At 45.2% G+C, this 13,440-nt stretch overlaps 1 protein-coding gene across 1 annotated transcript in view; it reads left to right on the top strand.

Moving 5' to 3' along the window:
- Positions 1 to 931: 931 nt before the first annotated feature.
- Positions 932 to 13,440, top strand: part of cfap221 (cilia and flagella associated protein 221) — a gene marked incomplete at both ends in the record, with an annotated part of 41,930 nt that continues 29,421 nt past the window's right edge. The window contains 7 exons of the mRNA XM_083632946.1: positions 932 to 1,064; positions 1,769 to 1,869; positions 2,801 to 2,887; positions 2,983 to 3,078; positions 4,264 to 4,364; positions 5,173 to 5,276; positions 12,892 to 13,051. Coding sequence (XP_083489072.1) covers positions 932 to 1,064; positions 1,769 to 1,869; positions 2,801 to 2,887; positions 2,983 to 3,078; positions 4,264 to 4,364; positions 5,173 to 5,276; positions 12,892 to 13,051 — 782 coding nt within the window. The remainder of the gene's footprint in view (positions 1,065 to 1,768; positions 1,870 to 2,800; positions 2,888 to 2,982; positions 3,079 to 4,263; positions 4,365 to 5,172; positions 5,277 to 12,891; positions 13,052 to 13,440) is intronic.

Genomic DNA, 13,440 nt, shown 5'->3' with positions numbered 1-13,440 from the left:
TTTTAGCTAACCAATCGTCTTCGCCCACTTGACGTTTGACCCGCCCTTTCTGAGCCCCTGCGTCACTATAGCAACCACAATGTTTGATGGCGGGTCCTCTCCAGCAACAACAAGAACAAGTCTGTATCAAAATGAAATGTTTCAGCCACTATTAGTAGATTGAAATATGGCTATTTTATATGAGCAACCAAATCCAACCGTTTTTCCCTTCTTCTAAAACGCAAGTAAGACGCAAGTCAAGTGACGTTAACATTAAGCCTCTATATAAATTAAACCAGTAACATTACTGTAGCTGAGTGTTGCTAGCTTTCTCACTACACTTTCACGCTAATGCTAATCTTGAGTCTTCGTTAGCCTGCATTAGCTACTGCTGTCACATAAGACTTTCAAAGTGTTAAAGTTTTTGTTGTTAGTTTTAAAATTACTTTATCTTAACTTCTGATAGTATCTTCTCTGCGTTTGTTATAACTTAACTCAAAGGGTACCTGTCAAGACAGTGGCATAGTTAGACGTTGCTGAAGCAGAGTGATGTGATACTTACTGCACACACACACACACACACACACACACACACACACACACACACACACACACACACACACACACACACACACACACACACACACACACACACACACACACACACACACACGCACACACACACACACATTATTACATGCTGTATGCAGGCTAACTCTTCCTATCGAGTATCGACAACAGTATGACGATAAATGAATCTTGTAACTATCATTCTGAAAATAAGTAACGTGCTCTCATTCCATGACTGTACTTTTGTTTTGTTTTTCATTATGCAATTCAAGTCTCACACAAATACAAAGTTATTCATACTGCCTCCCCCTCCCTTGCCTCTCCTCCAGCGCCCTGTCCTTTCTCTGTGGGGGAGCCCAGCGGGCGCTGACCTCTAGCTGGGATGGAGGTGGCCCTCTCTGGCCCGCAGAGCCTGTCAGGGCCCCTCAGGAGGGGAAGGACCCCTCTGCCTCTGGGCCAGCTGGTGGAGGAGAGCAGGGGCAGAGCCAACATCCCCAATCACCTCCTGGACTCAAGTAGATATCAGCCCTGTTCTCTGTCACCTTCTGCTAGGGATGCACTGATAGCACATTAGAGTGTTAAGCCTAAGGCATGAGCTGACTTTCCACACTGCATTAAAAAAAAATGTAACACACGGTAGCTTGCTGTCATTTGTCAAAAATGATGGGGTCATTTTTCTCCATTAGTGTGATCTTTCACACTTCCTCATGTGGAAAAAAATGCAGAAAATCCAGTCATTAATGGGATTACAGACATATTACATGGTGTGCTTGGTATTGGATTGTAGAATTGGGGAAATTATCTGATAAAGTAACATACTTTAGCCTGGTATTGGCCACATATCTGATACTGTTGTCATCACTATTCACGTTATGTTAGAATATATTATTCATTTTAATTACTGTGCTCTATTTATTGAGATATTGTCCCTATTTTAGCTGCAAAAATCAAGTTTCCATGATGAATTTCACCAATGCATTGAGAGTAGACCTGCTGTCACTTTACATGGCTTCTTATTTTGGAGTTTCTTATCATTTGTATTACCTCCCAGCCTTCATAATAACTGTTATGACATCAATATACCTTCTACTTATTGGCTAAAGAATACAGTATACTACTACCTCTATGTCGATGTGAATCAGCCTATGTTCTTCCACTTTTCTGTTACTAACTCATATTATTATATTCAATATATCCCCCCCCCCCCCCTCCATCCTAGGAATCTACGCCAAAGTGAGAAGCAACAGCCTGATCCAAGCAGAGCCGTCTGTGCTCCACTTCAGTGGCTTTGAGCTGGGGAAGGATTACCTGAAGATCCTGGTGAGCGACGCATACCTGCATCCCCCACCCCCATCAACCCCCCCCCCAATCAGATCCATCAGGTCCGTTGAAGCTCCATCAGTGATGTCATATATTCCTCTGTCGGTTTATGCTGCCTTGTCGAAAAGTGCTTGTGCTACCCTGTAAAGGGGAGACTCGTTCATTCAGATATCCTGAGGTGAGAGGTCAAGGGACCCCTTTGAAAATAGTTTTTCCCTGGCCAAAATTTAGCCGAAATCTGGAGTGTTATTTAGCCCCTTGCTGACAAGCTAGCATGGTGTGGTTGGTACCAATGGCTGTCATGGGGTCTTCTCGTTTCATATGATACCAGAAACTTCAGTCTGGCCCGCCACTACAACCATTTGATTAAAATCGGAGAAATGACCAATTGGGAGCACAGCAGGAGAAAGGGTTAAAGATCGGGACCGAGATACCGCTGTAGTTTAAATACCATGTTGAGGTTTAACTGCTAGCGGGTACAATTTTCCATTCACAGGCTGTGGTGGATGGTGAATGTAGAGAAAGAATTTGAATAGAGTAAGTCTTCCAAAAAATGGCGAAATTGGAAAAGGACCTAAATTGTGCCGATTCCAGTTCATGAAGAGATGATCATCACTCTGTATTATGGAATGTTTATTATGACATGTGTTGTGTTCAGCTTGGGTTCAGTCAGTTCAGGTAGCAGGTAGCATGTATTTTTCTATCTTCTAGCTCCATATACATGTACATTAAACCAGTGCTTCTTGTTATTGCCCCCCCAGAGTCACAAGTCACGACCCACCAGAAACAGGCCCATAGATCCACTGCAATAAATGATTGAAATGATTGTAATCCTATCATACATTCATCTCATTCGGATTCTATCGAGGCTTTATTCAACAAGGACCTGATACACGGGAAATGAATACACCTCTTCTCTTCTCTCCCTCAGAAACTAATCAACATCTCATCAGAAGTCATGAATATTCATATCCTCCCCACCCAAACCAAATACTTCCAAACCACATACACCAAAAAGGTAATTTTTGTTTCAGCCGTTGATTGCTGACATGAATATAACATTATGGTCCCGGTTGTAATTCCACTTGGCTCTGTCGTCTGTTTCCCCTCTAGTACCGGCTCATCCCGGGCCTGGCTTACACACTGAAGGTCCAGTTCTGTCCCGACGAGTGGCGTTACTTCTACGACTGCATCCGGGTTCACTGCAAGGTATTTAGTTAAAGCTCTTATTCAGAGTGACTTACAATGAAAGTGATGGCAGAATAAGCCAATAGGGGGCGGTAGGTCCAAAGCAACTACAATAAATAACCTAACAAGCAGAGTAAAGACTGAAAACATAGCATTATCATTCTTATTTTGGGGCAATCGCAAAAAAAATAAAGAATCTTGTGCAAGGAGGCTCAACTTCTGGCCGTCCGGGTAGTGTAGCGGTATATTCCCTGCCTACCAACACGAGGGTCGCAGGTTCGCACCCCCGTGTTACCTCCGGCTTGGTCAGGCGTCCATATAGGCACGACTGGCTGTGTCTGCGGGTGGGAAGCCGGATTAGGGGTATGTGTCCTGGTTGCTGCACTAGTGCCTCCTCTGGTCGGTCGGGGCTCCTGTTCGGGGCGGAAGGGAACTGGTGGGAATAGCATGATCCTCCCACGTGCTACTTCAGGTGAAAAGAAGCGGCTGGCAACTGCGCATGTGTCGGAGGAAGCATGGCGCTAGTCTACGGCTCTCCCCAGATCGGCAGAGGGTGGAGCAGCGACCGGGGCAGCAGGGGGAAATTGGCCAATGAAACATTGTTGCAACAATTTATCAGCGTTATCGCTTCGGCATAACTTGATGTATTGTGCGGGTGTGTATGATGGCGCTGTGTATTGTATTTGATTAGATTGCTTTGTAATAAAGTATGCTGGGTAGCTATAATTCTACTTAGGCTGCAAAGCCACTTTAACATTCATGTGGAGCTAAAGAAGTACAGGAGGAGGGAAGCAGCAGGGCATTTGAATCACCTGCTGTAGCCTTTTGGCTGGTGAGATGATGGGGGGGTCAGAAAAAAGGGCAGGTTCAACTTCCCATCTCAATACCAGAGAAATGCTCCCGTGTTTACTCGTTTACTCACACACTTGCAAATCCTAGTGTATTTACTTTGAGGTCTCTTCATTGCTGCTCTTCTGGAGATTGAAATGATTCTTCTAAGTATGAAAATAAATATTTGAAAAAGGTCATTGTTCTAAAAACTTTGCCTTGAAGCCCAGACTTTGTTTTTGAAGCAGATCATTATATTGCCCAGCTATTATTCTGCTTTAACTTCTATTTTTGATGATGTCTCAAGTTTACTTTTATCTCTTTGCTTCTCCCCTCTCTCTTTTTGCTTCTCCCTTGCTCATCCGCTCCTCTTCTCAGGGAGAGGAGAACCTGTTAGTGCCGGTTCATGCTTACCCCATCATCGATGACCTGCACATCCCTCCTCACATCGACCTACCAGCCATGCCACTGGGACAGAGGTGTGTGTGTGTGTGTGTGTGTGTGTGTGTGTGTGTGTGTGTGTGTGTGTGTGTGTGTGTGTGTGTGTGTGTGTGTGTGTGTGTGTGTGTGTGTGTGTGTGTGTGTGTGTGCGCGTGCGTGCGTGCGTGAGAGAAAACTGCGACCGGGGGGCCTCCCACTTTTCGGACCACATATCTGCTTGAGCGCTTGCCTTGTCTCTTTCTGTATCCGTCCAGACGTCCAACCAAACTTCTGTCCATCCCTTATGGATCTGACACCTACGGGTACATTTTGATCGTTGCCTTCTTGGTTATTTTTATAGGTCTATGGATCTGACACCTACAGTACGGGTGCCGCTGGTTTCAGATCCATAGACCTATACAAATCTAGACGTCACATAGCAACCGTGACGTCACCCATTGGTTTGTGGTCTCCCATTTTGAAGCATCGAGTTTGGCATTTTGGTTATTTGGAGCCAGATGCAGAGAACGCGAGGGCCAGTTTCCCACAGAGCTGCCTGCTATTGGTCCGTGATCAATCATTGGACAGGCGACCTGTCAATCACGCCCTAAAACAAAGTCTGCTTTATCGTCTATTATTTATTTGAAATGGGACCATAATTTACAAAATGAACATAATCAGGCTGTATTGAAGAAGACTTGCAACTGGCGATGAGACCATCAACTCATTAGGAAAGTGTTTACTGAGGTCATAAATCAAGCGAGAAGTAGGGTCATTTTACCATTGACTTCTATACAATCTGACTTCTGTTTGCAGCCATAGACTATAAACGACTTAAGTTATATATTTGTTCTTCTGTCTCCTCAGTGTCAGCCGTGCCATTCCCCTGAGCTGCAGCTGTCCCATTGACTTTGAGTTTCAGGTGTACCTTATCCAGTCCCATAAGGCCTTCTCTGTCCGGCCCCTCACAGGTACGGCCGCTCCAAGAATTCACACTTTACACGTGCATGACACTTAAATCAATCAATCAATCAATCAATCAATCGTACACAATGTCAAAAGCGGCTCATAGACATTGATACATTCAGAATTGGACTTGCCTTCTGCATTGCATTGCCTAGGGCAGGGGCACTCAATTAAAATTCTAAGAGGTCCAGATAGAGAAAATGTCCTCAAGCAAAGGTCCGGAACATTGTAACGTAGATGCGTTATGATTCAGTGCCATTGAACTTAGGCTACTTCAATGATTGCAGTAGCCTAATGGTACAACGTCTGTATGTAGTCAATGACTGACTGTTAACACATTCACTGCCAACAACGTATGAACACGTTTTCAGAATCCAGCTGTTCCCTGCCAACAACGTGTTTACACGTTTTTGGCATCGATTTTTTTTTTTTGACGGTGGGTTGTGCATCTAACCCTTTTACATCTCTTATATAATTATTGGAGCCACCGAACGTTTACAACCCATTCCACCGACCCACTAAGTGGCAACAGTGCTCTCCTGGCTAGAGGAAGGAAAGCATTTTTTTAACTTGTCACGCCATTCTCAGCCCAGCCATTCTCATGAAAAATGGATGGGGGAAAACGCTGTCCTTTTCGCGCTGATTGCTGGCGATGCGGGATTGCAAATTTACATAATAGATTCAGCCGATCTACTATGATCGGGTGATAGATTACAGGTGGAGGAACACACTTTGAAACACGCAGCATAAATATGACCAGAATCGCAAAAGCTTCTCTCAACCAAAACTCCAAACGAGCGAGTCTATCCCGACTTCCTCAAACAGCGGCCGTGCAGACATGCAGGCACAGGAGAGCAGCAAAGCACTGACTGGTGACAAGCTTGTCCGCCCACGGAGGGAGGAGTTGAAGCAACTCGAGAGGGAGGGAGAGAGAGAGAGAGAGAGAGAGAGAGAGAGAGAGAGAGAGAGAGAGAGAGAGAGAGGGAGGGAGAGCGAGAGGGAGGGAGAGAGAGAGAGAGAGCGAGAGGGGGAGGGAGAGAGAGAGAGAGAGAGCCAAAAATGAATGGTTAAAGTGACTGTTCCATCCAATTTCACAAAAAGCCGTTTATCTCTGAATATTCTTTCTGACGCTAAAACCATGCTGTATTCAACTGCTAATGCTTACATAACTACTAACTCTACAAACTAACTCTTTTAGACAGAGAAAGTACACATTCTATTAGTACTTTTGAGATATTGTATGTTCACAAACTCCAAGCTGAAACGAATCCTCGGCTCTTGTAAAATGAGCCATAATCCTCAAAAAACGGCTTGGCAGAAGCTACCTACAGCAAAAAAAAACGGCTGGCAGTCAATGTGTTAAATCAAAATAAACATCAATAATGTTTATTTACAGTTTTCATATTTAACTGGATTAATTATAAATAACTAGCCTACACTAATAATAAATACATGTTCTTTTCTCATTTCAAGTAAAATAATGGCTGCATTTAGAAATAACACAACAGAGTGCTTTGGAAAAATTTGCATCTTAACACATTGAGTGCCAGCCGTTTTTTCAATGCTGTAGGTAGGTTGTGCCAGGGGGGTTTTTGAGGATTCTGGCTCATTTTACAAGAGCCGAGGATTATTTTCTGTTAGGACTTCGTGAACACCAATCATCTAAAAAGAACTAATAGAATGTGTGCTTTCTCTGTCTAAAAGAGTTAGTTTGTAGAGTTAGTAGTTAAGTAGATATTAGCCGTTGAATACAGCATGGTTTCAGCGTCTGAGAAGGAAAGCTGAGAAAAATGCAGTTTTGTGAAATTCAATCAAACAGGCAGAACAGTCACTTTAACCATTTATTTTTGGCATCAGTGAGACATCAGACATCTGAACAATAGTTGTTTTCAATAATGGAGGAATAATACAATAATAAAATAAATAAATGTCAAAATAAATACAAAACAAGAGCAGACCACAGGTCACTCAGCTTTTTTTTTTTTTTATAGTTTTTTTTTTTTATAGGTTTTTTCGGTTAGTGATCAAACCGGTTTGGGCTCGTACACCGAATCCAGAACTGCTCCAAAATGTAATGGGTACTTCCTTGGCCCATGTTACACCCATCCACAAAGTTACATGAAAATCGGCAGGTACTTTTTATGTATTCCTGCTAGCTAGCAAACAATCAAACAAAGAGCAAAAACAATCCCTGGCAGGTTTTTTTTTTTTACGACCCATGCCTACTCAGCGCCAGCGCCGCTGAGCAAGGTTCTTGTCTGAGTGGTACTCCTCATAGCAGCTACCCCTGTGTAATGCGACCCTACATTTGACACACATGTAGCGTGTCTCTCTTCTAAGATCTTTCTTTGCACAAACGCTACACCTCCTCGTTGGGGCATCTTTTTTGGGTGTGGCTGGTATGAGGACCATTACATGGCCCGCTAGATTGACCTCCAGCCTGCATTGAGGGTCCAGGTATGGTCGCCGGGGCATGGTTGCAGGTTGGTCACTGCCCCCCGCCCCCACCTCCTCCCCGCCACCCCCCACCTCCTCCCCGCCAGCCCCCACCTCCTCCCCGCCACCCCCCACCTCCTCCCCGCCAGCCCCCACCTCCTCCCCGCCACCCCCCACCTCCTCCCCGCCAGCCCCCACCTCCTCCCCGCCACCCCCCACCTCCTCCCCGCCAGCCCCCACCTCCTCCCCGCCACCCCCCACCACAGGTCTGGTCCATGCACCGACAACACTCAGGATGAAATCCAGCAATGTTTTACACTTTCTCTGGCGTTTAGCTGGGTGTTTAGCTTTGTACAGAACAAAGGCGTTATAAAAAGAGATCTGAAACATGTACATGACAAATTTGAAGGGCCACCTGGATGTCTTCCTGGCAAACGGATAGTACGCGATGTTCTGGTCCAATCTGTCGACCCCATTCATGTACTTGTTGTAGTCTACAACACACTTGGGTTTTGTGTGTGGGACCCTCTCTCTGCTGCCTTTCTGCCTGACCTGCACTGTCTCCATCGTGTCGTCGTGCAGAGTGGAAACCATTTTCACGATTCTTTTATCTCGCCAGGCCAGAACCATGGTGCCACCATTGTGGCGCATGACCGTTTCCCCCAGCTTCACGGTGTGGTTGGTGACCATGGTATCAGGTGGCTCGCCCCTGTTCCTCCTCAGAGTGCCACAGACATGGGTCTGACACTCCAGCAGCTGTGCACACATTGAAACAGAGTTATAGTAGTTGTCCATGTATAGGTGGTAACCCTGCCCTGCCAAGTCCCCGAGGAGGAACTCCACCGTCTCGCCTAGGGTGGACCGCTCACCACAGTACGGCTTCATGCTGTAGCAGTAACCTGTCTGGGAGTCACAGAGGATGTAGGACTTTATCCCATACTTTATGGGTTTCTGTGGGTTGTACACTTTGAAGGCCAACCGCCCACGCCACAGGAGCATCCCCTCATCAATACTGATGTTTTGACTCGGTGTGAACATGGCTCTGAACTTTTCTAACAGGTCGTTCAAAACTGGCCGGACCTTGAACAACTTGTCTGCACCATCAACATCAAAATTGTTACTGAAATGGAGGAATCGTGTTAGCAGTTGAAAGCGGTTGCGAGACATGGTTTTGTTGAAGTGGGGGGTAGCAGTCAGTTCATTTGTGGACCAGTACATGGCCAGTTTAGGCTTCTGGACGATCCCAGTGAGGAAGTATAGTCCCAAGAAGCTCTTGAGTTCTGCCACTGTAGTGTCCTTCCACCTCCCAAGCCTTGAATGTGGCAGAGCCTCACTGACCTGACTGATGCACTGGTGTGCATACAAGTTAGTTTGGACTACAATGGCCTGGAGCAGCTCATCGTCCAGGAAGAGCTGGAAGAAGTCAACTGGTTTAGCAGCAGCACCACCACTATGAGGACCCGGTTCTGCTGTGAAGGGGATGTGGGTTGGCTCCCAGTCAACGTCACACCAGCCTGGACCTGCAGGCCGTTTCCCACTTCCAGCTCCACTGCCACAATCTGCAAATTATAGAAATACATAATTACCATAAAATAGTGTTTTTTATATGTGTGGTACTGAATTCTGGCTGGAACCTGTGATGTGAAAATAAACCTGATTCTGAAGTGTGATCTTACCCATTTTCCTGGCACCAGTGGCTGTGGCACCAGATGCTGTACCGCTACAGCTGGCTACAGTAGGCTCATCTTCAGAGTCTGAAATTCAGTAAAATGAATTGACTGACTGCTGGCTTTTGTATAGTCATAGTAATTACATTTACACAAGTTACACAAGTCATCTCAAACATCGTCTTACCACTGCTCTCTGGAGCTTCGCTCCTGGATGGGGCCCACTCATCTTCAGAGTCCTCAGCGTCTGGAGAAGACGTGAGGTCACTCGACTCGGACTCAGTCAGCCCTGCAGCCGCAGCCGCGACATGCAGAGGCTCACCCCGTTCATCATCCGAGACCTCGGAATCGGTCTCCGGCACAAGCTCGTTTCGGACGGAAAAGAAATCCAGCAGTGATCTCTGATCGGCCAATCGCTTGCGTGTGGCCGCCGAAGACCGCTTGCGTTTGGCCGGCATGGCACAAACACGCCACCCGCTCCCAACTAAACTGAAATAAAACAACTACTGCTACGACTATATCAAACTGAACTGAAATAAGGCTAATCTACCGGCTACCAACTCGATCAAACTGAACTAGAATAAACTGAACTAGAATAAAGGCTAAATACTAAAATGAACTGACGCTAACGCTAAATGTGCTAAGCTAACTACAATGAACACTAACTGTAACTACCCGCTAACTAAGTATCTAAACTAAGTCTACTATAAAGACTATACACTACTACTGTACTAACAACTAACAAACTAAATCAACTACGCTAACCAACTCGCTCTAAATCTGACTCTAAATTGCTAAATTGCTGAAATTCTCTATCTATAAATCGCTACTAATGCTGTCTCTGTCTCAACTTACCTACTCAACCCACGCCGATCAAACGATCCCGCCTTCCTTATATAGAAATCTTTGTTAGAGTACTTCCGGGGCAGCGGGAGAGGTCGGATCCACATTCACATATTGCCCAAGGGCGCCAGCTAGTGGAAACCACTGAAAAAGCTGTAAGCCGAGATATCTCGTCTTTGGCACTCAACGGTTGGATTATGTAAGCCGAGATATCTCGTCATTGGCACTCAACGTGTTAAAATAAAGTGCTTTAATTTTATAAAAAATAAGTTCCCCCTTTTCTTCCTTTTCTTAACTCTATTTCACATTTTATCAGTCAGGCTCTCAGCCAACAAACCTCCTTTTCTCTTGATAGAAGTGAGCTCCCACTCTGTTTGTCTGTGCCTGCCTGCCTGCCTGACTGTCTGTCTGTCTTTCTATCTATCGGTCGCTCGCAATGCAAACTTTGCATGCCGGTGTGTGTGCGCCCTCGATTTGAGTGTGTGTGTGTTTGCTCATGTGTGGCACTTCCATAGACAGCTGGTCAGGATCGCAGCACACTTCACGAGACATACTGGTTTTGAACTGCTCGTGAGACCAATGAATGAACATGAGTCTGCCTGCTCTGGATTAAACTTTGTTTTCGCGGTCTACTCGTTTCTTTTGAGCACGCGATGTGAAATACTTCTCTCGCATTGCTCTGAGTCTCGCCTCTCCTCCGTCCGTGTGTCAACTCTCCCGCAGCAGCAGCAGGCAGAATCGATTCGCTTGTTGATTGGCTGAGTAGCATCACGTGTGATGATTTACAGCGCATGCATTGGTCTGTGAGCTTCCTGACAGATAAACCAGTACCGTAAAGGCTAGAAGCATGTGCCGGTTAAAATAGAAATGCTCCGTGAAAATGTAACTAATCAGTGATTTGTAGGTTATAGGGCTCGGTCCGGATAGGACGGCGTCTGGGTCCGGATGCGGACCGGAGTCCGGACTTTGAGGATCGCTGGCCTAGGGCTTCTACCTAGGGATGCACGATAAATCGATATCATATCATATCGGCCGATGTTAGTCATTTTTTAACATATCGCCATCGGTCCGATGTTGCAATGTTAATATCGGTCCTCGGTATCAGCCAACATTTTCACATTGAGAGGAAACAATGGGGTAAATCTATGATTTATGGGCTTTTCCAAATGTTTTGTTAATAAAGGAAATGCATTACTTTTTCAATTTCACAGTGTTTACAACATGTGTTTTTCAGCATGTACAACATTTGATTATCATAGAAATGTGCTTTTATACAGATCATATCAACATCGGTAAATATCGGTTATGGGCCATAACACCAATGTTAATATCGGTTATCGGTATCGGCCAAGATTTTCATATCGGTGCATCCCTAGTTCTAACTCATATTGGTTGATTGTGTAGTAACAGACTACAATTCAAAATGCCACGGTCTGCCTTTAAGGTGAAATTGACAAAACAACGTTGTATTTTTCCATTGATATTACTCAGCCAGCTCATAACCCATCAGATGTGCAGCAGGTAAGCTGTGTTTTCTCAGAGCTTTAAACCGTTGTGTTGCGTACGGAATAAGTCACCGTAGAGCTGATGCCTCCAGTTTTCCACAGCTTTCTCCAGGCTGACGCTAAGCAGTCTCCATCGTCTGGGAAGCATCATAACACACGCCGGCACCGGCACTCAGGATGCCATCGACAACTGCGACGACCCTAAACTACAGCCCCGGAATGTGAATAAGAGATACACTTGAGTTTCTCATTTCAAACACTTGTTTTTATTATGCTTTTCTTTTCTTTTTTTCCCACTCCACAAAGGCAATGAACACCGGCCGCTATACAAGATACAGTATGCAGGCCGCAGTATAAAAGCATTCAGTCTCACAGCAATCAACCAAATGTCTGTTGTACCACAACAGACATTTCTAAGAGAGAGACATTATAATAATCTACAATAATGATGTATCTCATCGGTAGCACATATTGTTTTCTCTGTTGGAGACTGGCATTTATTTTAACATGATCGCTGGTAATTTTGAGGACCTCAGTTCTCAAAAAGGTGGCCAAATCCTAGCAAAATCATTCACTTTGCACTACGATTTTTTTTTAAAGCAAATACAAGTCAATATGAAATGACAAGAAATTTAAAACGAGAAATAGCCTGCCTTAAGATCATCTTGTCCAAATATTTTAACGCTGGATTATATTTTTGGTCTTATTATTGCCAACAATTTCTTAGCCTACCAGCTGTCAGGTATTTACACATTCACTCATTTGAAAGGACATACAGTTCAAAACTAGCTACCTTCAAATATTGGTTGCCACAATCGTTGGCTGTATAGAGCTGAAGAGTCACGTGACATCTCTTGCCCCGGAAGCGAGTTCCCCATTCATTTTCTCCATAGACATTTAGAAAAATCCTTATACAGTATAAAGAGTTTTAAGACTGCAACCAAGCCAACCAGCGACTTACTGAATCGTGAGGGACCATAAAACATTTGGAGCAAAAACCACACTTGGAGCAAAAACAAAAAATACAGATGATGGGGGGGGGGGGGGGGGGGTCGTCAAAAATAGCGTACACAAGCCAGAAGCACGCACCCGTGCACACGCATGCACGCACACACACGAACGCTCACACACACTGACACACTCCCATTCATTTATCTTTGCTGTTCCAGGTGTGATACCAGCCAATGGTGAGGTGGAGATCATGGTGACCTTCAGTCCCTTCCAGTATGAGACTTGTCAGGTCACCATCCAGCTGGTCATCTCTCAGTTCAACACCAAACCTTACCTCTGCACCATCACTGGCAGCTCTGCCCCTCACCTCGCCATCAGGTAGTCGCATCTCTTTATCAGTTTGTGGATGAACTCAGCTACAATGGAGTCAACATCAACGGCACACCAACGTCAGGTTTTGGTGTCAGTCTCAGAATCAAAGGTGGGAATAGCGTCATCCTCCCACATGCTACGTCCTACCAGTGATGCTCCCCGCTGTCAGGTGGCTCGCATGTAACGGAGGAAGCATGGTGCTAGTCTCGGCTCCCCTGATCGGCAGAGGGTGGAGCAGCGACCGGGGCAGCCAATAGGGCTTGCCCGTCACTAACTGTGAACTAGGGCAGCATGGGGATAAATTGGCCAAGTATAATTGGGGAGAAAAATGTGGAAAAATCTGATTTCTTTTTTTAATAAAATAAAATAAAATAAAAAAATCACAGGGAGAAATC

The sequence above is a fragment of the Poromitra crassiceps genome, assembly GCF_964638095.1.
Source record: "Poromitra crassiceps genome assembly, chromosome: 3".
Lineage (NCBI taxonomy): Eukaryota > Metazoa > Chordata > Actinopteri > Beryciformes > Melamphaidae > Poromitra > Poromitra crassiceps.
The sequence above is the reverse complement of the archived record's forward strand: the minus strand, read 5'-3'. Positions and strand labels throughout refer to the sequence as shown.